Raw genomic sequence first — 27,929 nt, forward strand, 5'->3', positions numbered from 1 at the left:
ACTCATCCACCACAACTCTCTGGGTGCGACCCTCCAGCCAATTCTCCACCCACCGGACTGTGCAGTAATCCAAGTCACAGCCCCTTAACTTGTTCACCAGTATGGGGTGGGATACCGTATCAAAGGCCTTCCTGAAGTATTCTTATGCAGAGATGCATTGAAAATGATTAAACTCATGTGCTGAAGACAGTGGCTCTGAAAACACTGTATTTGGAGTTGACCATGCAATTTCTTAAACCCACAAGCAAGAAAGACGTCTGTCATCTGATCAAAGAATCATAGCCATAGTACCCACCTTCAGTTTGCCTCATAACCTTAGTTACATTAAAGGATCAGAAAACAATAGGTCTGGAAAGGGAAATCAAGAAGTTATCTAGTCACGGACTTTTTCCAAGCCTCAGTTTTCCCCGCTGTGTAAAGGAAATCATGATACAACTTTGGTAATGGTCTTTGAGGTGGGCCCTAGAAGATGTTACACTTAAGACATGATTAGTATGTTAATTGTGTCTTAATAATAACCTAGCCATGCATTTAGGGAATTAATTGCATAACAAAAAGGAAAACTAGCCAAAAAGTATTACAGAAAAATGTATATTTTTGTGGCTGGTTTCTACTGCTCCCAAAAGCACACATCCTGCTATGCATGTGTTAGCAGCCTAGGGGTGTAAGGTGCTATGATGGTGTTATTCTCATATTTGTACAGTAGCCATTTTACAATTCAGCCAAAATTTATTTCTGGGTTTGGGAGAACTCAGTTTCTTTAATCAGTAGGCCAAAGCATCAGGAAGTAGAAAGATTAATATAATTTTGTCCTGTAGCCTACTGAAATGCATTTGGGCTTCTTTTGCATTTCAGTGATGCTTGGCCAAATCAGAGAAAAGTATTTATGAAAATTGATTACTTAATTTTTTCAAACCCATTCTAGCATTTTAACCTGTGAACAGTTTAACAAGTAGTACAGGAAAACATTTTTTTCCAAAGCTTGTAATAGTTAGGAAGCTAAAATGAACAGTGACATTCTGCCAATGAGTGGCTGGCTGATTCAACTATCCTAGCTTGTCACAAAGCCAAGGGAATCATTCGTTGCTTTGGAAAATGCATTTTGCAATGTAGAGAAGAAAATCAGTACTCTTAGGAAGGAAAAGAGATGAGGAAAATGATTTAACAACTTCAGAGTAATGCCTTTCACTTTTTCAGAGAAGGAAGGAGGATTAGGAAGTACCTGCAGCCATGCCAGTTTGTGCTCTGATCCATTTAGATTTTACAACCTAAGTATGGCTTGGCTGGCTGAGAACCTGAATGCAACACCTTCCAGAGTGCAGGAGACTGCCTGCTGTACAAAGTGGTGGAGTCAGTTCAATAAGTGGTTCTTTCCTCCCTCTACCCCAAAGGAGTCATAAATGAACTGACAGCCAACATGGAGCTAGGAGACACTATGCTTGATAAAGATGCAAGTTTTTTGATAAGAAGTAAAATGGAGCTCCTTATCCTGTGTCAACAGTAAAGATCCTGGGTATATTTTTAATGTAGCTGTATTAGCCCGTAGTGAACTGCTCAGGACACATCAGGCAACCTCATTCTTTCTATCATAAATAAGTTCCACCTGAAATTTCAACTGCATGTAGTATTCTACATTTCTTATCTATAAATGCTGTGCAGAGTTGTTGTACAATGTTTAAAAGGTGCTGAATTCCACTCCAGACAAGGCTGCATTTCAGAGGTTACTTCAGTCATCCAGTATATTGTTTTGAAAAGCAATACTGTGAAATGTACTAAACTTTCCTCTGTTCATGTGGTCTGCCAGAATGGGATATGCTTACAAATTTGGACCCTTTATGCCTTATAGAATAGTCGTCATTACCTAGAGGAAGAAGCGTGGAGACTACAGCCTATCAAGGGGTGGGCAAAGGGAGAACAGCAGTGGGAGATGGACCCAACTGAGTATTCATTGTGGCTCTGATATCTAGTCTGATGGACCATTGTTCTGCCTCATCTTCTTGTCTGTTTAATGGGGAAACTCATATATGGGTCACCAGGGGTATTACAATGATTAATTAGTTAGGGCTTGATTGTGAAACCACTGAACTGTTACACACTTGGTCAATGGGCCTACCCCTATAAGTCACTGTGCTCACCAGCAGGAATAGGTTTACAAGAGGTAGGTTCACACCACAGAAGCAGAGCTCTGCTCTGCCCTGTCCTGCTGTCTCCTCCCACTCTGCACATATTGACCCTAGAAATAAGGCAGTGAGGATGTCCAGGGGACATTCCTGGCACCACACCCAAGACCCGGATTTCTAGCATGCTCAAGAGTGGTGGCTTAAGGTATCCACATGGAGTACTCACTGCCTCAGGGGTGTCGGTTTTCCATTTCCCACAGACTGTGGGTTTCCCCTTGTAGTCTGGCAGAATTCCAACCTGCAAGGGCTTCTTGGGATAGGGGGAAGCAGGAGGAGGGTGATCAGAGGCAGGGGGCTCCACGTGCACACATGCATGTGGCCAGCAGTTCAGCTAGGCAGTGTGGTGGAGATCAGCTCCCTGCAAGTAAGTCTATGGGGGGGTATAGATGATGCGCAGTGGGGCATAGGCAATGTGTGGGGAGACTGAGGTGGTGGCAGCAGCATCAAGCCCACATGGTGAGGAAGGGAGTGGGGCAAGGTTGGTGGCTGGGGGCGCTACCCAGCTGAGGCGGTGTGCAGGGTCCCTGGCCAGTGGCCAGGCCCAGAGCAAGCTGGGGCTGGAGCAGGCAGGAATGCATGGTTGCGAGGCCCAGACAGGGAGCAGGACAGAGCCACAGGTGGCTTGTCCCACAGGGAAGAGCGGGGAAGAGCAGCTCCCCACTGCTACGCACACTCACAGAGAGGGTTTCGTACTATAAGTGATGCATCTGGAGGGTATGGGAGAGGGGCACATGTCCCCCAGGTTTTTGCGTCCACAGCAGGGCATGGGGCTGCAGCCTGGCTGGACTGGCACTGGGCAGGACCCATCTCTGTGACCCAGTGGGCAGGACCTGGCATAGGAGGGCAGAGTGGACTGGTGCTGCCACTGCTGGGACCACTGCACTGCCAACGTGAGGTGCCCCCTGCCCACCCAGCAGCAGCAGGGGGCACAACTCTGTGCCACTGTGGTGCCTCACTTTGGTGGCCATGGCAGTGATGTTGGCATGGGGCTCCCAGTGGCAGCAGCGCTACAGACTTGTGTCCTCTCGCTGCTGCCAGGCAGGCAGGGGTCACCTCACCTGGGCAACCATGGTGGCATGGCACTCCTGCCTGCACCTGTTCCCACTTGCCTATGGTGTTGCCTATGCCCACACAACCCCTGCCCCACACACCTGGCCCACATACACACTCCCTTCCCTGCACACTGGGGGCGGGGGTGGGGGCAGCAGGTCGGGAGTGAGGGGCACCAGCAGGGCTTGGGGGCATGGGAGACGGTGGGTCAGGAGTAAGGGGTACCGGCAGAGCCAGGGGGCTGTGAGTCAGGAGTGAGGGGCACCAGCAGGGCTGCGGGGGATCGGAGGCTATGGATTGAGAGGGAGGGGCAGGGGCAGGGCACCAGCATATCAGGGCTGCTGCTCAGTGCCATAAAGCAGTGGGAAAAACAGCTGCAGCTGGGCCCACATCCTGGTGAGTGAAGGGGGCAGGGGGAGTTCTGATTTCCTGTGATAAAAAACCAAAATCAAATGCCAGAATATGTAAGTATTTAGCATGTATTTCATTATAATGATTGAGACACTGGTAGGTTTCCAAATTGCTTTACAACTGTAAATATATCAATAAAACATTGTGTTCAACTGATACCTATATATAAATAGTAGCATTTCATTTTAATCATGGAAAAACACAGGTTTAGGGGGTTTTATTCATAGACTTTTGGATTTTTATCCAAGAATCTTGAATTTTTTAACAGAGACAACCAGGATCACTGGTTATTTTATACGGAGCAGTAGCAAGCAGGTGGGGCTTATTGCCTCAGCAACATGGCAGAGCATTTTAATGTAAAATATTGTTGTGGAGCATCTTAAAGAGCCTGATATTTGAAAATAATCACTCCTCCCAAAGTAAAACCACAGTGAGGGACTGTTAGGGCACTCAGCCTGGGGAGAGCTTGTAATCACAATGTCCTTGTTACTAACCCCTAATTCTTCAAAAATTATGGAGGATAGAACCAGTTCACTCCAGGAGCCGGGACTAAGAAATACTTAAAATAGTGATACAATCACTCATGATAAAAATCAAGAAACATTATTATTGTTGTTGTTGTTCACCCCAAATTCTGTCGGCCACTTTGGTCCAATGAAACGACATGAGTCATGAATTTAGCTCCAAAACGCTTTCTGGTGGATAATCGAGTGCCACCTTTATTTCCGTTTTTATTACTATGTTCCTCTGGGGAGAGATTCCCAATGGGGCACCATGAACATATGTGTGCCCGTTGATGGATCCACGGCTTGGTTGCTTCCTACCCTGGCCATACTTGCCTCAGTAATTTTGCCTCTTGAAATGTTCACCAAGCAAGTTTTTGGTGGCCTATGATCAGCTGATTTTCAAAGGTGCTAAGCACCTGCATTTTCCAGTAACTTCAGTGGTTTTGTGGGTGGTCAAAGGTGCTGCAAAATTAGGTCATTATTAGATTTCAAGCCTTCTGGAGGAAGTACTTCCAGCAATATCATTTCAGCAGGGGTGAGGTTAGCAGTTAAAAGGGTGGGAAAGTAAACATAGCTAGCAGACATTTTAGCACAGATACATTTCACCTTAGATCTTTGTGCAGGCCCCTGGTAGGAAAAACGTGTGTGGTTCCCTTTAATTGCACTTGAGTTTTCCCAACTGAAGATCTCTGTCCGGCAACTGTGTGTTTGTAAAGCTTAAGGCAATAGCAAAAACACCAGGCAGGTTACTTACCAAGGAATTAACTTGAGCATACAGTTGTAGTTGTATTTGTGTTTAGGATGGAGGCATGCTCGGCACCTTATTTATCACTGGGATTGCTAACCTTCAAATGCCGCTGGCCCATAAATGACTTCTTCATCTTTGTAATGTTTATCAAAGTATTTCTGGGCTAATTATTGATGCTGAGCTTGTTCTACAAAAATTTCTCTTGAAAGAACCTATTTAAAGATTTTTCTTTTGAAAACAAATTCGTGACCACATCAAACAGAGATTCATGCTGCTGTTGGTTTAATTACCAGCGGCCCTCGGGGAATCTCAAAACTAGCTGTTATTCTAATTGCTTTGCTCTCTCTCTCTCTCTCTCTCTCTCTCTTTTGATTGCTGCATAAGTCATCTTATGGTTATTAATTTTGTAAGCCGATTTAGGGTATAAAAGAGCTTTTGTCTTTTTCACTCATGTAATAACTATCAAGTTGCAAATAATGAGTAGATTACAGATGCTAAAAAATGAACTGGCAGAAAATCCTTTTGAACAACCATCTGAAGTCATCCTTGTCATTTTATGCTTTAAAAAAAAAGCCTATCATTGGCTAATGATAGTGTTCTGCACCTTGAGCATCTTCCATCTACAGATTTTAAAGCACCTTGTAAACATTTAATGAATTTCGCATTATACCCCTGCTCTCCTTCTGCGACCCTAAGAAGGGGTTCCATGTTGAGAGACCAGAGATGAGTCCCATGTTGTCATCCTGTGCCAGCCACACCTAGTTCCTTTTTCTTCCTCCTCCCATACTGCATGATACCCGGGCTTCTCCCCTTGCTTTGACCTGAATTTCAGTAGCGCCCACCCTCACCTTCAGGAAACTAAACGAATGGAGCAGCACTTTGACTGCAGTCTCCCCCTGTCTACCTTGGTAGCAACAGGCAAACTTTTCAAAGGTGGTGAGTGATAGTTGGGTGCCCAGTTTGACGCACATAAAAGAGGCCTGATTTCGTAGAGAAGTTGCTCAACAATTTTTGAAAATCAGGCTTCTACAGTGTTGCTAGCTGAGAGCCCCAAAGCCCCAGTCAGTTTTGAAAATCTTGGCCACTGTATATCTCCTACTGGCAATGGTATTTCCTTGAAGTGAGGTGAGGTGAGAGACTGTTTTACCTTGAAATTTCCACGGTGATACCATTGGGAAGGCATGCTACAACACTGCATAATGAGGATAGATACTTCCTTGCATGAAATCCCTTTCAAGCTGTGCATAGATTGAGTCTCCACATTCCTTTGACTTTGGAAGAGAAACAGCATGGAAGCTAAACGTGTTAAAGCCGTGGGGGCCAACATTTTTGGCAGACTTGCGACAATTTAGCCCCACCCAGTTGCTGAGGGCCACTCTGATCTCATTCCCCTGCCCAACCTGCTGCTCTGCTTTCTGCTCCAAGCCCTGTGCTCCCTGCCTGATCTTTTACTCTGCTTTCTGCCCTGTCTGCTACCGTGCTGCCTGCCCGCTCCTGAACTGCCATGTGCTACACACAGAGGCTGCCAGTGCCACTTCTGGCACCCATGTCACAGGCTGCCCATTCCTGTGCCTGCTGAATGTTTCTGCAACAAACTAGTTGCTTATGGATGTACTAACTTTTTTATTTTTCTTTCTGCTTTGCATCATGAAATGTGCTGGTCATACTGTAGTTGAGACTGCAGTGATTTTTGCACTGGTTTTGGGTCTCTGATAAAAACACTCAAAATTATGATGTCTCAGCCTTTCTTTCAGCTAGAAAACCAAGCACACCTAGCCTGGCTTCCTTTCCTTAAGAATATGGCTGCCTTGTCTGGGTGAAGTGTGAAACATATAAGCAAAGGTGACCTAACTCAACATGATACATGGCATGTTCATGTAAAAAAAAAAAAAAAAAAAGCGCAGCAGTCTCAAACCTGTTTTGAATTAAGAGAAATGTATGTTCGAGAAAAAGAAAGAGGGAATCATTTCTTAGCAGGCATCTGGAAAAAAAAACTGTGGTGGGGGGAAGGGAGAGAAGGTGGGGAATGCATTCTAATAGCAGAGCAGTTAAATGAATCGACTGAAAATGTATTTATAATGCAAGGGACCTGTGAGTGCGTATCTTGTTCTTTGTTTTTTTAATAAAATCTTGGCAACTTCAGTGCATGCTATGATGAATCAGAACCAGAACAGCTACTCAACAGTGAAATTATCAGCAAGATTCAGGCAGGGGGTTATTAGTCATAGCCCTAGTATCACACTAAAATGAGAGCCAAGGATTCAAGAAGCGTAGCAGTCCACCTTGGAAAGAAGTCAAGTTCTGGATACTTTTTTTTTCTCTTAGTGGGGGGAATTTTGGAGGTTTCTTTATTCCAGTTCATTCTCTTGCTTTTTTAACCCTAAATTGCCTCTCTCTTCCTCTGTTCTACATTCAGAATAAGAAACTGTATGTCCATGAAGAGTGCTCTCAATTACACAAACCTATTAAAGCAAATTAATAGAGAGGTATTCCAAGGCTGACATACTATGACTGAATCAGCAGAAAGCAAGGTAATAGGGAGAAGCCTTCCTTGCTGGGTATGGCAGGTGACTGCTGTTCCTTCTTTGGGCCAGCAGCATATGGTGCTTTTCTCTGCTGGATGCCCACTCTTTCCCCTGCTTGTAAAACAGATCTAGGCACTTAGACAGAAAGAGATATGACAGAAAGGGATGGTCCTATCATTTGCCACTGAGTGGTTCAGTCACTTGGGGCAGGTTATTTATAACCTGATTGCTCAAAGTGCTCTGAGGATGACTAGGACAAATAATATCAACTGTTGTTATTGGTTCCATGGCTCATGATGTAAAGAGTGATTCTTACCCAGTAGAAAGAACTGTTGTGCAAGACTCAGTTCATTCAATACACCTTCCTTTTCAGGTATGTCTGCAAGTAAATATGTGCCTTTAAATTGCTGGATTGTCTCTGGCCTCGGTCCATGCAACCCAGGATACCATGGGCAGGCCTGGCTGAGAACCAGATTGTTCTTTGTGCACACTGAGGGACCATAATGCATTTTCTATATGATAATCTTTCTGATTTACTTGGATGGTATCTTCCTTTCCTCTTCCTGCTATGCTAAGTGCCTGCGTCCTCTCTTCCACCCAGGTCTGCATTTCAGTGATATATATCAGTGAGAGCACACTGGGATAAAAGGCGCAGGGTCAATGTGAAATGTTGCTGTCTGTAAGTAGGTCATTCATGTTATGAGATCACCAGTTCACTGATGAGAGGAATCATCTTCCCTTAGTATCATACCTCTCATTTTTCAGTGCAGGATTGCCTTCAACTAAATTTAGGCAGGGGTGATTGGTGATGGAGACTACTCCTTATTATGTTTTGTGTCTGTGTGGGCAGTAAATTGACCTAAAAAAATTACAGAAAAATGTTAAGTATTCTATTCATCGGAGAAAGGGATTTTACCTGCTTTTGAAAATGTTGATCAAAGCTATTGTTGGAGCGGAGGCAAGACACTGGTGTCCTTGAATCATTGTTGTACTTCTTTATGGACAGCTAGATGAACTCTGGGGTTTTCAAAAGCACTTGTGCAACTAAAGACTGCAAATATACGTAAAAGTCAGTGGGATTTGTAGGCACACTTGAAAACACTGTAGGTACCCACCACTTCACTCCAAAGATATATCCCAGTCTGTGAGGGTTTAACTTTCCTATCACTGATTGTTAGAGAAAAGCAAACTTTAAATCACCTTGTTTCTCTAGAGGTCTTATTTTGTGACACTTCTGGACTCCTAGTAATAGCATGGTTTATAGGAAAGAGTTAAAAAAATAAACTCTGACCTGTGCAATGTCTCAGTAAAGAAAGCTGTATCTTGAGGTTGTACTTGAGTCAAAAGCCTGTAGATTTTGGAGAGCGGCCTAGCTTGAAAATTTCCATATGTTTTTAGTCATGTCTCATTTATCTACAACAAGATATGACCACAAACTTTAATTGCTTGGCTGTAGCCTTCTGGATGCCAGATATGTTTCTGAGGATCATACAAGCTTGGGCATTTGTTTGTCACTGAGACATAAGCAGAGATAGCCTCAGGATTTTTAGAGAGGGTAGCATGGTAGATTTAGAGGGGCTCCTACTATGAGGCTTGACTTAGGGATAGTTGAAAATTGTCAGTAAGAACTATTTGTCAACAGAAAAAAAAGAGGTTTCTGTCAACCAAGTATATTTTGCCAAAAGTGTGAATTTTGAGTTGTTAAAAAAAAAAAGTAATCCAGATACAGGATCCTTGCTGAGCAAATTTTACCACATGGCTGTCCTAAGATTCCCCTCCCACATGTGTCGCATGTCTACAGGTATCACTGAGTACCCACCTTCTACTACTCCCATTTTTGTCCTCCATTTCCTTCTCACTCCTCACTTTTTTTATTAGTATTTTGTCCTTTTATCTTTACCTGCCATCTACCATTTTGTTTCTCTCTTGACTCTTGTTCTACCCCTACAAAAAATTCCCTTCCCAAAGATCCCTTTTTCTGCCCCTTCAAGACATCTTTAACCCTATAACAATCCCAGACCCAAATATATATTATAACTCACCCTCTTTTCCCCGGCAATGACCCACTGTCATCCTCAGTAGGAGTGGGGGGGGGGCAGGGGGAGATCTTTAAACCAGGAATGCTACTTATGGGCCTTTGGTCAGATAGAAAGCAGTCTTGGACCAAGAAGACTTCTACTGATCCTAGATTTTGGCTGAGTTGCACTTCTGGGCCAGGATAACATTGCCTTTTGTTGCCCCTCACAGTTTTAAAAATAGATCTCTGAGCCAAAATAGTCTATTCCTTTTTCTGGTTTTTCACACTAAGAAGATCCATTTTTGGGCAAGAGACCCCAGTTCTAGAAACAGGGTCCAGTTTGTTGTCCTCTTCTAAACTGAACCCCTTTACTCTAGCAAGGAAACTAAATAAATGACAGAAGGCAAAGGGGCATCATGTACCCGAGTAGCACACAAAAGGGAGTTTGTAGTACTAGTATTATTTGCATCCCCTCTCCATTTATGTGATTTTTGCAGGAGTGGATCTGCCTTCTACACCCTCAGCCAGAAAGGAAGGGGCTAAGCTGTCAACTTCATGGACTACAAAAGCAGTCTTTTCAACCTTGCCATCTTAGAGGCTGTGTTGGAGAAAGCATCTGTGGCACAGCTTTAAAAATCAGCCTGCTGACATGCCAGGGTTTGGAAACTGGGGAGCATTTCAGGTTAAAAAGTCACTTTAGTATGAAAATGCTTTTGGGCCCTTGAAACGGAAATAGCTAGGAGCAGTAAATACAAGAGTAAAATCAGATTCTTCTTAGAACTAGTTTGGTATGGAACTGATTACAGTGCTGAGCCTGTAGTCTGTAAAACCTTTTTCAGTACTATGCTATTATGTCATATTCTGAAAGGCTCTCATGTATAAAAAAAGACCTTGAAGCTGTGATTCTCAGGGTGTTGTGGCACCCTGGGGAGCCTTGAGATCCTTTCAAGGGTGTCATGCAGTGTCAGCACTGTTGGGTATGCAAACATGTTCCACAAGATAAACCCAGAAATGTCAAATAGAAATTCATAGGATAAGGACACTAAAGATTGAGGTACTCAGCTACAACAGTGCTAGGGGGTATATAAGTTACATACATTCTGATTTGTGGGCTTTCTGAAGTTGCTTGCAACAGAAGAACTGCTTTATTATTTGTTGTGTACAAATCAAGTGAAAACTATGTGAAAGCTGGCACTTTCCATGGGATGCCTTGAGTGTAGAAAGGGGTGCCTTGAATCCAAAAAGGTTGAGGAGCACTACATTAAATGAATCTCTCTCTCTCTCCCCCTCTCCACCTCCCTCCACTGGAGAAAAAGTTGTGTGTCAAATATCTGGTCTTCCCTACTTTTTTTGGATGTGTTCTTGAATGATCCTAGAGATGTGAATTGGATGTGTTCTCAGGCCTTAAGAGAATGAACAGATGTTAAGCTATGTGTATACACCAACATACACTTGCAGCACATGAAGACATACACAATCTAACCTTAATCTAGCTAGCTCTGATACAGGTAACTGAAGTTGCAATATCACACACTTCAGCAGTCATGCTTCCAGACTGCGGGACAGACAGGCCTTTCAAGTCGAAACAAGAATTTGCATTAAATACGTGCTAGCAAACTAAACAAAACCAGAGAGCTATTAAAAATCAGGTCACCTCTCAATTCATGATGTTTCTACTTGTTCTCCAGTCTTCTGGCTTTTTTCTACATCATGAAACAGCTATGGTGACACAGCTTTCACTCTCCCTCTCTCCCCTTTCTGTTTTTTTTTTTTTCTGAAGTTACCTTTAACAGTTACATGTTGTGCCTGCCATTCCTTTTGTTTCTAGTCAGAAATGTTTATACATGTGAGGGTGTTTAGATGATACTTGTATAAGTGGCCAGCAGTGATCAAAGAGAAACTTGAAAGTATTCTGTTTCACTGAACAGTATTCCCTATCTTCAGACAAAGTCCTCAGTGAAAATTGTATCATAGGGCATATGCTTGGGAGGAAAGCAGTGTCATTTTTTCTGGTTTTTGTCTTGAGTTGTTGCCCCCCCCCCCCCAAGAAGTTGTGGAGACCAGCACTTACAAGTCATAGGAATGCAAAGGCTCTACCAAGGGTCACTATTAGCTTCCATACAAGTCACAGATCTGGATGGCTTAGCATTTAATTTCCTTTTTCCTAAGGCATCTCTCTTCTTAACCTGTCAGAACAGGTCTCTTATTATTTATCACAAATTAAATTGGGAGTTCATAAGGGTAACCATGTTTCCCAAATCTCAAAATGGAACGCCCTTCTCTTTCCTGGCTCCCATGCTCTCCGGGCATTGGTCTCAGCTGAGAGGGGAGAGCAAAAGGGGAGGATTGGCAGCCCCTTATCATGTCCCAGGGCAGGAGAGCAACATTGCCACTGTATTCCCACTAGAACAGGTGTTTAAAATAAGACTGTCCTGACAAAAAGAAGATATATACTCACACTAATAAAATAGACTGAAAAATAGCATTTGAATCATATTCCACTCTTTCCTAAAACTATCGTGCAAGTATACCCACACTATTGCAGCTGTGTCAAGCTAGTAATATCTAACACATGGAGTGTCAAATTATTTAGCATAAACTTTTGCGGTTTATATTTTTTTCTTTGGGTTGGTGATTAAGGGCCTAAAAAAGTTGTGCTCTTAGTTTGCACAAAATTGTGACATGCAAAGCTCCATGAAGCATGTTTATTTAGTAAGGAAATGAAGTGGTATTGTATCAAAGTGGGACACAGGTCAGACTCCATTGATTTTAATTTAATTCCATATTTGAAGATTGAAGGGCTTGCACATTAACAAAGGACCTGGAAAATCTGAACATTTCCCACTCTGCCAGTAGCATAACTAGGGGTGAGAAAGAGGAGCATTCATCCTGGGCGCCAGGTTAGAAGGGGTGCTGGAATCATCCCCAACCCCCCTGGAGTCCATGCCCTGGCAGCATACACATGTCCGGCACTCCAAAACAGTCCCCAGCTGCTGCTGCTTTAAGAGAAACAGCCGGGGCAGGCAAAGTACATGGTGGCAGCAGCTCAACTGGGGAGTGTTTAGAAATTCCCAGCATGAGTAAAACTACTTCCCCCTGCGCCGTGGGAACCCACACCCCCAGCCCATTCTCAGAACCCGAACCCTCCCTACTGCTCTTTGAATCATGCAACCCTCCTACTTGTGCATAGGATTTGCTCTGGGTGCCAGCTCTCCATGTTATGCCACCACAATCTGCCACCGATTTTCAGTATAATTTTGAGATGGTTTTTTTTTACTCAGTCTCTCTGTTCTTGTTCCACACCACTAAAACAGTGCTTCCCTACCTCACAGGAGTATTGTGAGGATAAGGACACTAAAGATTGAGGTACTCAGCTACAACAGTGTTAGGGGGGTATGTAAGTGCCATAAATAGATTTACAATCTAGTAAATGAGATCAGACTCGGGGCCTGTATTTTTTTCAATGCTTTGTATTACTAAAACCTCATTTGCTATGAGTGCTTTTCCCTACCCTCCCTCCCTTCTTTAATTTTTTTTTAAACCTTATTAAAAATGCCTTCTCTATTTTTCCCGGTACTTATTGTGTAGCTGGAACAAAATATTTCAGTCAAGCAAAAATCATTTTAAAATGCCAAAAGCCCTACAGTTGTTAATCTGTGGGCCAGATGTCAGTGTAGGACTTTCCAAGAAAATCAGGTGTTCGTTTGCAGAGATGGTTTATCAATTTGTTATGACCTTCACCAAAGTTAGGCAAAGTATGTGACAGTGCTTAATTTCCGTACAGTTCATAAGGAATTTACAGTATCAGGTCCTTTTTAATAGTGTTTCAGTCTGTTACTGTGATATGTCTTAATGAATCAGAGCTAATGATTGGCTTATAAATACAATAAATAGCTCAGAGTAATAATCCAAGTTGTGTTGGAGCTCTGATGAACACCTGGTGACTTAGAAGTTTCTTTCCAATCCAAGGTCATCACTGCACACTTGAAAGCACACATTGGCATGCACTGATTAATGGAGACTTGATAGCAGCAATTTAGCAATTAGGAGTACAAAAAATAAACTTGCATTTAAAATGTTCTCCTTTTAGAATGCTGAAAAGAGCGGAGGGCAAGTTTTACTATAAAAGCTCTGGAGTGAGACTGAATCAGTGCTAGCCTCACTTGACTGACAAAACTGAAAATTTTAGTGTCCTCAAAGCGAAGTAAAGATCGACACTGACAGCTTTGTACAGGAGAGTTGGGGTTTTAGTACTTCAGAGCTTTTATAGAAGTCAGCATGGTATGCAGGAAGCGTCTCCCTCTCTGAAGGTGCTTTCTTTCTTCGCAGTAGCATTATTATGTGGCAGTTGCCATGGTAACTATTATTTTTTTAATTGACTAACAAAGTTAACACATTACATAAAGCCTGCAAAACTTCCTATTTTTCCCCCAAATCTTCAGGTTCTTTTTTTGTTTTCTAACAAGGGGGCTTGTGTATTGAGGGGAAGGATTTCCTTTTCTGTTCAACCTCCACCTACGCACTGCACAACGACACACCCTTCTTTGGACAAACCTTGGGGAAGTACAGACGGTCTGGAGAACAAAATCTCTCTTTAGGCAGATTACATCCTCCTGTAAACACCTCAGAGGCTAGTCTTTAGCCTACTCTGAGTATTCAGCCTAATCTCTGGCTACAGAATCTAAATGCATCTGAGCCAAGAAGCTCTGATAGACGGATATCGTTTCTCAGGAACCTAGGATCCTGGGCCCTGTAAATGGGAACAACCATAATGCAGCTCAACAGAATAGCCCTCTATATCAGTGATCTCCAACCTTTTAAGTAGGAGATCACCTTTGGCATTTAAAAGCACCCCAAGATCTACCATGTGCCACTGCACCCTCCTCCCACCCCCCCGGCTCCCCACCCAGCAGGTAAGTCTGTGGGGAGAGAAAGGGGTGGAGCATAGATCGAGGCAGAGGAAGAAAAATGTATTTGGGGGCATGCCTCCCCAGCAGGTAAGCCCCACCCAGCCAGGGCTCCACTCAACTTACCCCCACTCCTGCCTCTGCAACACTGTCCCTTACTGTGGGGGCCTTGATCTAGCCCCCACCCTCCCCCTCCCCTCCCCCACGGACTGACCTGCTGGGCTGGAGCGTGCACGTGCATGCACACGAGCACTCAGCCCTCCACCCCAGCCTCGGATCGACTCCAAGAAGCTCCAAGATCTATCGCAAGAGGTTCTGAGATCTACCAGTGGAGTGAGATCCACTGGTTGGTGACCACTGCTCTATATTAACCCTGCAACTGTTAAAGAGATTGAAACTTTAGCAGATGATTATCTTTACCACTTGTTGCCAAGAGCAGAAACAAAAATAAATAAACATGCTACCAAGATTCCTGTTCCTTTTCTAGTGCATCCCCCTGATAGTCCCAGAAACACCATCCTTGGCATCCAGCTTGCCAGGTCATTTGGATGAGAACAATTGTAGAATAATGCCAGATTTCTAGAGCTGCTCAAAAATAGAGAGACAGGGAGAGCAAGAGATACAGAAGCTGTAGAGAAGAATGTAACCAGAGACCACACTCTCTGAAATTTCATCAAATGTTATCAAACAGCATTTTAGATATTTGATACCACAAAATAATATATCCATTTAAAACCACAGCTTGCAAAGCCAAGTTCATGTCCAAATACGCCAGTCCTGTTTTCTGAAGGGCAATCTAAAAAGCGCCTCACAGTTTGACCCGGGTTCTTTTCCACATGTGGTGGCATTAACTCGAGGCTGCTAACAACTGGCACAAGGAGCCTCAGTGTGTGACATATGGCAGACCATGGAGCAGACAGGCAACAGAGTGACATAGAGCAGAAAGCAGAACACAAAATCAAGCAGGGAGCAGAAAGCAGAGCAGCTGATCGGGCAGGAAAAAGGCATCGAAATGTCATTCAAGGAGGGTGTGAAGTTAATTGGTGACATGACTACCAAAAAAGGTTGGCTCTCAGTGCATTAACTTTTATAAGGAGTTTTGAAAGTCTTGTAGTGTCTTTCTTTTGAAAGGTAAGCTGCCTGAAGATAAGTGGGATACCCACAGTGCACAATATAGCTAACTTTTTTATCAGAGAATTTTGGATTATTCCAGTACGCGGTGTTGGTTGAAGAACAATGAGAGGATTCTGCAGTGACATAGGCTGTTTTTAAGAATGGTTTGGCTGAAATGGAGTTTCTCTTCCAAGGAAGAGTGAATATACATGATTCAGCACAATATGGTTTGAGATGCAGCAGAATAAAAACCAGTCAGATCATTTTCAGTAAGAAGACGTGAGGAGCAGGAGAGAGACCTTTCCCCCAGTCTTCACTAAGATCCTTACACAAGTAGTTCTTTTCAATTCAAGAATTGTTCTCCTAAGTACTACTTGCTAGTTATGTTAGGGTTGTGTAGGGTTGTGCAGAATTAGGCTATTAGTCTTTGTAAACTACGGGACATTTGATCAGATCTACATACTTATTTAGCCATCTGCATTCTGTTCCTTCTCCTTGTCTCTCCATATTTTAACTCTTATAGTCTTATTCTAAGTACTAATGCAATTACTAGATTTTGTTGATGAGCACTATGCCATTACTCTCTATGCTAAGCTTTTGGGTTGGATAATTGCAAGTTACTAGTTGTATTAAGTAACATAGGATGGGAAGGAACCTCTTGTCTCATAGGTACCATAGTGTTTTGCACATAGGTGCTGACTTTAATTTTTGCCTAAGATGATGGACATGTGGAAAGCCCTCTTCTCAAGGGGGGCCAGAGCCCTTGGGCCCCCACATACTCAGCACCTCTCGTTTTGCATACAACACACACTTCTCCCTCTCCCCTCCTCCCCCAAAAACAGCTGCTGTAAATTGGGGCACATATTATAAGTGAGGAAATAAGTAACACTAGTTTCTGCCACTTAAGCTTCTTCTCTCGCTAAAGTGAAAATAACTCTGCAGGGGATCCACAGGAAGTAGGCCACTGAGAAGGTTCAGCTCCTTAGCTGCTGCTACTTGGTTACTACAAGGCAAAATCTTTCTTCAGTCTGGCTTTCAACAACAAGATACTATATTTACTCAAATACAAGATGAGGTTTTTTTCCCTGAATCAGTATGGGAGGGAAAGCCCCTCATCTTACATTTGCATACAAAGAAATCAAGAGGGCTGCGTGATCCGCCAGATTTATTTTCCCTGCTGTAGCAATGGGATGGGAACAAATTCAAGGCAAACCTCCAATAACTAGATTACCTGGAAAAGTATAACAAATAGTATATTTTATTCAAGGTAATTTTATATTCAAGTAAATGTGGTCTGTATCTTATTCTGGAGTGTGGTGTATAAGACAAAATATCATACTTTGAATAACAGAATAAGAATTACCCTAAATATACAAAATAAAGCAGCTAGTATTATAAATACTTGAAGCGATTCAGAATTCAGAGCACAGGGGCAGAAGCAACATACTGTCTCAATCTTGGAGCAGCCAGGCATAATTTAGATAGCCATTGTGGTTCTTCTTATTCGAGCATGCTCTTATGGGCCGCCGGACTGTCCTGAATCTCTGTAGCATGTATTAGTGTTCCCGCAGCCATACAGACTCCTGCTACCCTCACTCTCTTTTTTCCAGTATATTTTCTACACTAGAGCTTGTAGCTGGGTCATCAGCAGGTGACCTTACAGCTGCCTTAAAAAGGGCTACATGAAGGAGAACCATCCTCCAACCACAGTAGAGGCTTTAAGTTACTCTGGCTATTTAATCTGGTGTAAAGGGGCTGGAGCAGGAATGAGGACTTCTTTCTAGAATCCTATCCATTTAGTTGTTTTAATTCATTTTTTTATTAATTCTACTGTAGGTTTGTTATAGATATTTAAAATTACAGAATATTTAAACAGCTAATTGTATAAAGACCGTAGAATCTTTTCTTTGCTTTTCCCTCGCAAGGACAAGTTTTGTCCTATTTGCCAGCATCTCCTGGAATGCCTCTGATGCCTTTATACATTTTGGCATGTCATTTTATGTCTAACTATGGAGAACAGTTTCTTCTGCAAACATGTCATATAGTGTATAGCAGTAATCGCATCTCAGCATGGCTTTTTCAGAAAAAGAGTAAATTTATTCTGTAAGATTTTCTCAGGGTGGGTGATTCCAAATATGCTCTCTGAACTTTCAGTCTTTGAGCCAAACTGGTTTGTTATTGTTTCAGTTTAAAGGGGCTTCAGCAACATGTATATTGGTTTCTCTGATCTAGATCTTCAGCTGGGTGTAAATCTGGTTAACTTCAAGTCTGTCTCTGATTTGAATTGTGAGCACAATTATTTTTTAAGGGGGACACACAATTATTTTTTAAAGGGGGGCATTTGTTTTTGTGAGTAGGAAATATTGCTTTCATACAATACCTGTATCCGATTGTATAGAATAACTCTGTAGCAGAAGGGTTCAAACCCAACTTGCTACTGTCAGCACCTCTCCAAAATGCACACGTGTGTTCACACATGCATGCACACGCACACACACAGACAGACTGGGCGCATCTACATGAGAAGCTAAATGCACTGGAGACTAATTCTGCTGTGCATTAGCATGGCAGGCAAAAATTGTGCTTATGCACAGTAGAATTCGTCTATTAGTTTGTTATTTCAGGTACTAAACCTAATGTGCTGTAATTACAGTGCAATAATGAACATGTAGATGCACCCATTGAATTGCATTTAAGTATCTGATGATGTCTGTCTGGTATTCATATTCTTTTTCTATGAAACCTAAATCTGCCAGAAAGCTCTCTCTTTAATTTTTCATTCCAAAGGCAAAATCAAATTGAGTTAGTTTTCTATATTATTAGAATACTTTGCTGCTGTAAGTGAAAGGATCAGAGTTGTCCAAAAAGGTTATAGCAACATCAGCAGATTTTCTGTTTGCTTTACTCTTAATACAATCTGGCATCATGGTTAATTTCTAATGAAATAAATGTGTTTGAAAGCATGAATCATGAGTAAATGATACATTTCTATACAAGATGCATTCAATGCATTTAAATCCAGTTTAATAAATATGGTACTGTTATTAATGCTGAGCTGTAAAAAAAATTTTAACTGGCATAGTTGTCTTTGATGTAAGCAAATAATAGTATTTTGCAGGGATAAAGCAGGCATTAATATTTGATTGCAAACAAAAAGATTATGGGGTACCAGCATGCAGAGCCTTTCACCATTCACATGTTCCAGTATATCAGTGATGACCATTGCCTTTTAATGGCTGTTCATTCTCTTTTGTGAAATGTACCATTGGTCCCAGCTCAGCATCAGATGAGCAGGATTTGACACTGCAGGACGCCCAGAACAGGGCAAAGGCCCGCCAGTGAAGTGATGTAGTGGAAACCTACACTTTCTCTTCCCTTGCAATATCTGAAGAAGGCTGTTGACTTGGCCCTTTTTTGGTCTAAACCTAAAGCCAGTGAAATCACTGAAAGTTTACAACTTCATATAATTACCATTTGCTTCTGGGATATGGAGCAAGCCCCATATAAGCTCTAAGTTCATTTAGGATTGATTTATTTATAAACAGATAAACACAACAGATTAAAAGTTAATAACTAAAACCAACAAGCTCTGTTTTATTGTACAAACACAGCCACATGGTTCTGCAGGCTCACAAAGATAAGCAGGAGCATGGAAGAAAGCCTTGACTTTTTATCTCAGGTGGCTCAACTCAACAATAATTAGCTGCTGCATCTGCTTTTGTGGGCCGCCTACACGGCACAGCTGCAGAAGCTAACCCAGGTCCCTTAGAGAAAATTAGAAAATTATCTCTAGGAATTCATTCCCCTGTAAGAATACTCAAGTCTCACTTATTCTTTAGTAAGTGCACAGCTGTTGAAGGACTACCCAGATCTCAGTCCAATCCACTGTCATTTTCAATTGCTCACCATTGCAAAGGCTCCAAGATATACATGTTTCTGTACATGTTTGGTCAGTGTTTCCTCTGGCAATCCCTGTTTGAAGTAACAGTAATTAAAAAATAGACTATAATTCTCCTAGAAAAGCAATAGAATAAATACTTAGGTAAAAGGACTGCTCTTATTCTAGGACTGCTCTCCTTGCCTCTGAAGGCTTCTATAAGACTGTAGCTTTTGATTCTGACTCTTTCAGAGGTTACCCAATTTGGCCAGCTTGGTGATCTCAAACAAGTACCATCCAGGAAACATCACTAGCTTCAACTTTTAGTTCTTGCTGTCGTGTCTTGAAGCATTATCATTTGACCATCCACAATGGGGATCTCTCATACAACATGCACCTTTCCCTGGGGGTGGTGAGACTGTATTTAAGAGAATGAAGTAAAGGCCATTTTCCATTTCTCCTTTTGAGAAGTCTTGCACTATATGTTGTTAAACTTGCTCATTTTAAGAATCTCATCTTTCAACAGCCATTTCCATCCAGCCTTACTAGTGTTTCATGGACTATCTAGGATGCTTTGTCTCATGTTTTCAAAAACAGCTGCAAAGTATAAATCTCTGGCACCTCATATTTTTAAATTTCCTATTTCTGCTTCCCAGCAGTTATATAGAGCATTTGACAGGACTAGCATTTTTCTGTATAGTGGAAAATGATTTTAGTCCGTCTTGAAATCCTCCAGATTTGTTGATGTTCTATTCAAGCCTTAATGTCTCTTACTGATACTTGGATGATAGCCAGACATATATAAATTGCTCCTTCTTGCACTCTAACTGCTTTCTATACCTTTGTTTCACTGCTTTCTAGCTGATACCCAAGGCAGTGATACATATTTCTGTCAGGATTCTTCATCGTACTTTTTTTCTTTGTAAAGCTGGCATGTCTGCTCATATATAACCTCTCTTTCTTAGCATCTTCAAGTCTATCATCACTAAAGCTAAAAGTCTTAGGGTGAAAATGTAGCTTGCTCTTTACACTTATTGAAGGAAGTGAGAGCTTGGAAAAGAAGCTCTGGACTCCTTAAACAGCTCCTGCTGCTTAAAGTACTGAAGGAGAACAATCTCAAAAGGGGCACCAATCCAATTTCCATGTCTGTGGACAGGCAGGGTCAGACACAGGCATGGGTGAACCGGGTGGCTGCCCAGACAGAAAGGGGGCCCCAAAATGGTGAAAATAATGATGATTATTATCATAATCTTTGGCAAAGGGGAGCCCAATACTAAAAGTTTGCCACCGGGAGTCTAGGTATAGAGCTGTGGGCAGGGAATAAACTAGCTTTAAATCTGCCCCTACCCTTTACCCTTACCCCCAGTGCCTCAGTCAGTAGTGCTTAGCCAAAACAGAGATTTAGTATCCTATGCCAACAGTGGGTGCAAATTACTTCTTCAGAAAGAAACTGGACACGGAGAATCTGACTGAGGATTTCAGTCCTGGTTTTCTCCTGGGTAGCAGATATATTCTAGGTTTGTGGCAAATCCATTATTTAGCCTTTCCTAATGAAGAATTCTGATTTCTCACAATATTTTCTCCTTAAAATAGAAAAAAAATTGAAGATGAAGTTCAAAGAGATTAATTTAGGGACCTACTGTCCAAGAAATAGGTGAGGTTTGGGGCAGGAATGAGGGGGTATCAATTAAGGAGCAAGTGACTTCCCACTAACTGTAAAGCCAACTTGGCCCTCCCACAGCTTGGAACAGTTGCTGAGCTGCTTTAAATGACATCACTGACAAAATAACTTGCTGTGTTTACTCAAATCCAAGATGAGGTTCTTTTCCTTGTTCAACACGGGGGGACAGAAACCTCTTCCTACATCTGAGTATGGCCCAGGCCAGGTGACTGCTACAGCTCCAGTTTTGGCCCTGGCTCTGACCCCAACCTGGGGAGTCTGCATGGTGCAGGGTGGGTGGAGTGGGAGGGAGATCGTGTGTTCTAGGTGTGGGAAGCACAAAGGAGACCACATAGTGTATAGCCCAGAGAGAGCATGGGAGAGCTGGTGCAGCTCTGGCTTGGGCTTTGGTCCTAACCCAGAACTGGGCCAGGAGCTGTCTCCACCACTGCTGCTTGGCTAGGGCCAGAACCACCATATTCTCAGTGCCCTGGGCTGGAGCTAGAGCCAAGACCACCAAATTGGGTAAAGAGTAGCTGGAGAAGGGAGTGTGGAAGTCAACAGGGGATGACAAGCAAGTAGCTGGTGCGGCAGACATCAGCAAGTAGTGGTGGGGCAGGTGGATGGAGGAAGGAGTAAGGGATCAGACCACTTTCCTCTCTGCTACTGATTTCTGCACTGCTTGCCCCCCTGCTGCTGCTTTTCCCACCACAAAGGTATCAGGAGGACAAACCTAAGATGATCCTACAATAATTAGAAGCTATATGATAAATATGTTTAAAACTTAAAATTTTCCATGTATAGTAGTATTTAATTACTGGGGCATCATCTTAAATTCAAAGTCATCTTGGATTTAGGTAAATATGGTAGATGGAGGTTGTACCATTGGAGGACTGGGGTAGCAGAGCCAAATTCTGTTGTGCCCCACTGTTATTCCCATGAGCTTCCTATGTTCGTTGTAAACAGGCAGTAGTCATGGGATCCAGCTGCTACATACCTGTGCCAGAAGGGATTTCACCTCTGACTAGTTAATCTTCCATTTTACCTTTATTGACATGAGCAGCATGAAGAGGCATGATGAAGCAGTGGAGCCCAAACAACACATTAGAAGCATTGTTCCCAAGCAGTGTATTACATGATTACAAGTAGAGCAGGAATCTGCTGTTGCATGTTGAAGTGATTAGCAAACATTGTCATTTCAGAAGTTTAAACTGCTTTAAAGAGACAAAAAAAAGACTACTTTTGATTATGCTTTTCCACACCAAGTTCTGCTTTCCAGTTACCACTCTATTCTGATGTGTGGGTCTCTTTCAGAACCTGATCCTTCTTGCATTTACACTGGTGTAACCACACCAACATCAAAGCACATTCCAAGCTAGAATATTAACAAGACTTGCTCAAACCAACACTTGCGTGTTCTCCAGCATAATGAATGGATTCAGTATCTTGGTTTCTGCAGTCATTTTCTAAGATTGTGCCTTCAGAGCTTTGAATGTGCCGTGTGTACAGGAGGGGTCTGTGCCAGCTCTAACTATGAAAATGCTATTTTTAATTTCTCGTTCTTACGTTGTGTCTTATTATTCCTTTCTCTTATGTTGTCTCTTATTATTCCAACATTACATGAAGTTTCCCTTTGTTTTTGTAGATAACACAAATGGACCAGAAGCTGAACCTCATCACAGATATGCTGCAGCATCTAGTTTCCAGTCAGCAGGGAGGCCAAGGCAGCAACAGATCATCTCAAAGAAGCAATGCTGTTAATCCAGATATCTTCCTCCCTAACAACACTCTCCCAACCTATGAACAACTGACAGTACCAAGAAGAGTCCAAGATGATGTATCATGATATAGTTTTTCCCCTCACCCTGCCTCCTTTTCCCTTTTAAGTGGAACTGAAGGTTGTGAATCTGGAAGGTATTAAGCTCAGCAGCCATATGAAAGTACACATGACTACTGTACCGAGCTAACACACCTTAAAGCCTCTGTGCTGTGTTGTTTTAACATAGTACATTCTTAAGTTCCATTTTTATGTTGTTCAAGAACAACAGAGTATGATTTATTGTTGCTCAGAAAGACCAAAACTACATATAACACAGGCAGAATGGCAAGGAATTTGTGTTTCCTTTTCAGAAAAGAAATAATAATACTTGAACTTAGTAATATGTACATTCTGTTTATGAATCTTCTGATAGCAATAGAGTTTGCTAGTTAGATTTTTCAAGATAGGGTAATTTATGTTGGGTTTCTTGTATAAACATATCGCTAACGTTCTAGAGAATGACAAACCACACACTGAATGATTTTCCTTTTTTCTGTTTCCATTTTAGGTTGTTACATAAACATTTATATGATATTGACTAGATTTTTTTTTTTAATCTGTTTTTCTTCAGGGAAGAACTAATGCTTAATCTGGGACAATATTATTTATAGAGGGAAGTGCTGTAGATTTCTTTTTGAGAAATGAATTTTTGTTAGGGACGAAAAATACTGAACAGACAAAAGGAATTATTTTGCTTTCTAGAAAATAGCTGCCAAAGAATTATCTGAATGTGCTTGTCCAGAAAGTCTTTTAGAAAAGAAAGTTCACTGCTTTTATATTTTTCTAGATCTATTTTGTCCAGCTTTTTTTTCTTTAATCTTTAACAAAATGCATGCAAAAAGTCTAATGAAACTGGATCTTGTTGGTCAAATCACTGTACCTGCCAGTTTTTGATCTTTCACAGTTCTCATAGGAAGAGAGATACCAACTTAGGACATCTTTTAAGTCTGTATGGGGACTTAACATTAAGCATGGACTTAAGTGCTTTCCTGAACCAGGGTCTGAAGACTCTTAGCTCATTGCCCAGTATCATAAAGGCTCTAGTCCTTATGTAAGGGACCAAAGGCCTGAGCTAAACCCATTGAAGTTAAAGATTTCCATTGATTTGCATGGCCTTTGGCTCAAGCCCCAGATCCTGCTCACTGTTCACGGGTACCCCTTCCTCAAGCCAGAGGGCCACATTCTGCTGTCATTTACGCCATTGTAAATCTCAAGTAACTTCACAGAAGTTAACAGTTACACTATATTTCTGTTTGTAATAATAAGCAGAATTTGGCCTCACATGACTACCCTCGCATACAAAAGTGAGCAGGATTTGGATTTAGAAGAAATAAGCTGCAATGCATCCCTGTGTAAAAAGGCAGAAGCACAAGGCCTGTGCACAATTTGCACCCTACTTGAGGATTTCAGTGGGAGTGGTGCAATTTGCTCTCTCCACACCAGCAAGGCATTTTATCCTGAATGTAAATGAAAGGGAGTGATTGAATACTGGAGGTTGCCAAACAAATTCTTAGCCCAAATTACTAACCAGGTTAACTGCTGTTGAAGGAAGCCGGTGATGAGGGGAGTTCACTGACTTTGTTTCACTGCTTTAGTGATGTATGCAAATAGCCAAGATCTGAATTTTTAGTTGGAAAGGAATTGGACTTCAGAAATAATGCTACAAAATTGATACCCTCTATCCACATGATATTACATAGCAGCTCATTTCACCACACTAACATATAACAGTAATCAGAAAAACTGGTGTGCGTCAAACTGAGCTCACAGGGAATCTTTTCAGATTGTTGCTTATATTTACAGGTTTTGTTTGAAACATTTCACATATCTCAGTTGGACTTCAGAGAAAATCATACTGTATCTATTTTACAGACTGTGGTAAAATGATTCAATTTTGCTGCTGTATAGTAGTTAAATGTTAAGGGTGTCAAAATTTACAGATGTAAACAGGGATTATTTCTGGGCATTATGTTTCATAGAAATCAAAAATAATTCTGATGACTTTTAATCTGTTTTTAATGAGATTCACTTTGTAATTTCAGGTTAATAATCTGCCTGTTAATTTCCTAATAAAATATAGGATAGGAGTGCTATGTCTCTGTTTTCTTCTAACACCCACAGACTTGGTGAACAGCAGACAGATCTTCATTGACCTTTATTCTGGGCCCATCACCCTTCAGTATAAATACATAAATAAAAATGATTTTGCTACATACTGTCCTGCTGCCCACACCTTTGCCAGAGAGTTGAAAAACAGGATTTAACTGGTTAGGAAGACCTAAGCTAAAAAAAATGTCTTGTAGCTCTTCCTAAAATCAGCTAGGCTCATGCTTATGCTTATTTCCAGAAGCATTGTGCTGCTACCAAGAATCCTGCTGTTGGAACCTAATCTTTCCAAGACCACGTCTTCATTTTCTTACTGGCAGTTAAACCACAATAAACAATAAAATTGCACATTTTATGTCAAAGGAACCAAAAGCAGTTCACATGACACAGAAATTGCATGAAATTGTCCTCATCCATTTCAGAAACCACCACCATCACCAGAATCCTCAGAAGCTCTGTTCAGAAGGGATCTATCTGCAAATATCCTCTCTGTTTACTACATGTATGACTCTTAAACCAGATCTGGATCCAATTATTCCTTTCAAACACACGGTACCAGTTCCTAAGTCTTCTGGGCCTTCTCTGATTTGTCTGCTTCATTCTGAGGTCTTAAACATGCTTCCAGGAAAGAAAAGGATGCATGCCCTCAGGTAACCACCAATATTTAGAGCTCGAGGCATTCCTGAAAGATATGCCAGAAGAAAAACTAACGTGTCTAATTTTCTTTAATACCATCTCTGTATCAAACCATTTCAAGTTTGTTATGCTACCAGAGACCTGTATAAAAGGGCTTACAACAGATCTAATAATGGATTAAAGTGCCTGGAATCCAGAACCTTGTGTCTGTGCCTTAGCTTCTCCGAATCAGCATTGAATCTTCAGATTCAGCCAAATTGAATCGGGGACAGTGAGCTGCCTCAACGAATTGAATCACTGTCCCCGATTCGGGCCAAATCCAAATCAAATAGGGCCCATTTCGCACACCCCTACTACTGAATGGATAGAGGCCTATGTTGGAATGCTGGACATTGGGTCTTTATTCATCTCTAAGCTATTAATTTACTTTATAACCATAGGGCAAGTCTCTTTGGACACTGCTGCTTCCTACCCCTTCCCCATTGTTTTGTCTATTTAAATGACAAATGCTTTGGAGCAAGAAACTGTCTTCTCCTATGTGATTGTTCAGTTCCTAGGGTTGTGGAACTCTGATTTGGGGGCCTTTAGGACACTAATCCAAATGATTGATAAGGCAAAAGGTATTTTATGGCCTCTATTATTGTGAGATTTGGAAGTTGTGGAGTTTGAAATGTTTGCAGACAGTGATAATTATATGATGCTGATTTTCACTTCCCTTTGGCATAGAATCATACAGAAGAACAGAAGTCTAGACATCACTCATTTTTACCTTAAACTTCTCCCATATTATAAAGGAAGGTCTGTTTCAACGAATGTAATGGACAAATACAGTGCTCAAATGCTATCTGAAACAGAAATAAGTTGGTGTATTCACAGATTAAACAGCAATTTTCAGCAAGTTAACACCTACTGTTAGCAGACACCTGTACATTGGTTTATCATCGGTTCGGAGGATGGTGAAGGCATTCCAAATCCAATTTTTTTTCCATGAGGATAGAAAACTTTGGGCAAGAAATGAATTGCTTCTTGAGAAATAAAAAGTAAAGATTATTTTCATATGTCTGAAGGAACAAAACTGAAATAAGGTTTAAATTATTTTTTATAACAAACTGCTGAGGGGTGGATTAATACTACATCATTTTTCTTACTGGGGTGGCAAAGAGATTTTGGGCCTGATGACTCTCTCATTTCTGCCTCCAGTACTACAGAGATTTACACAGATGCTCATGCATAACATTAAGTATATGGGTAAATCTTCACAGTCTCAAAATCTATGTCAATGAGACTCTTTTAACAGTTGGATCTCATCCTAAATGACTTCCCCAAGACCACAGAGGGATTGTGAACTCATGAGTTTCTGGCTCTTCTTCCAGTTTTCAAACCAATAGGTTGCACCACCCTTTTAGATCATCAGCATTCTCAAGCCATGGCAGTTAGAGGCAGGAAGATGTCTTTTTGATCATGTGTAACACTGTTAATATTGCACCGGTCTGGACACAGCAAAATCTGGCAGTACAAAAGGGAGGCATAGTTAAAACTGCTTAAAATTTCATACACAATTAGGTAGTTTTCCTCCAAATGTGAAAGGGGCTAGTATGTGCTATGTGCTTGTGTACCTGCCTCAGAAGCATGTAGTGGAAGATGCTGGACTTAATGGGCCCCCATTTTGATTCAGCATGGGAATTCTTAGGTCCCTTTGAACAACAGCTAGCCAAAAGCTAACATGAGAGCAATGGGAGCTCTAGAAGCAAAATGGCTGTGCTAGCAAAAGAGAAAATGGAGACCCTGAATAGGCATGTTGTTGGATTTGTCCATGCACATTATTCCAATACAGTACATTGTCCACTGAAAAGAGGCCTATGTTATGAGTGATGGATTGTTGCCAGAGAAGAACTGGCCCAAAAGAAACACCATTGTCCAAGGCAGGCAGAAAGCTCACATAACTCCCACGCCGACTGGCAACTAGAGCCTAGAAGGGAAAAGCTTACCAGCTTGACATGAAGCATTATGCGCTTTGCCTGGGGATTCTGAGCCTAGGAAGAACTGATACTTAGAGCTTGTCCTGAAATCATCTCAGGGAGCTCCATTTTCTTCAGCGCTAGCCTTGCTCTGGCAAACTGCCCAGGGATTTAGAATCAGTTAATCCAGCCTTGGCTCTCCATGGCAGGCACCCATGGAACAAAGAAAATAAAGCTTCCACAACTCTGTCGAGTTTCTGGTAAATCACTCAGCCAGGTGCAGAAGTGAGATCTGCCGTCTATAGCAGGCTTTGCTTGGAACAATCTTGTAGGAGAGACTAGAGTCTTTACTAATTTCCTTGCCATCATTTACCATATTCATAAATATAACTAAGGCTCTTACACGGACAATTTCA

At 41.8% G+C, this 27,929-nt stretch overlaps 1 protein-coding gene across 5 annotated transcripts in view; it reads left to right on the forward strand.

Moving 5' to 3' along the window:
• Positions 1–24,900, forward strand: part of KCNQ1 (potassium voltage-gated channel subfamily Q member 1) — a 583,404-nt gene extending 558,504 nt beyond the window's left edge. For 4 of the 5 annotated variants that reach the window (XM_019551697.1, XM_019551700.1, XM_019551698.1 and 1 more), the window contains one exon: positions 22,640–24,900. In XM_019551697.1, the coding sequence (XP_019407242.1) occupies positions 22,640–22,840 (201 nt within the window). In that variant the 3' untranslated portion in view covers positions 22,841–24,900. The remainder of the gene's footprint in view (positions 1–22,639) is intronic. The other variant, XM_019551702.1, reaches the window with a different exon arrangement.
• Positions 24,901–27,929: the final 3,029 nt, after the last annotated feature.

Source organism: Crocodylus porosus, unplaced genomic scaffold, assembly GCF_001723895.1.
Source record: "Crocodylus porosus isolate Cpor-Errol unplaced genomic scaffold, CroPor_comp1, whole genome shotgun sequence".
NCBI classification, from domain to species: Eukaryota; Metazoa; Chordata; order Crocodylia; family Crocodylidae; genus Crocodylus; species Crocodylus porosus.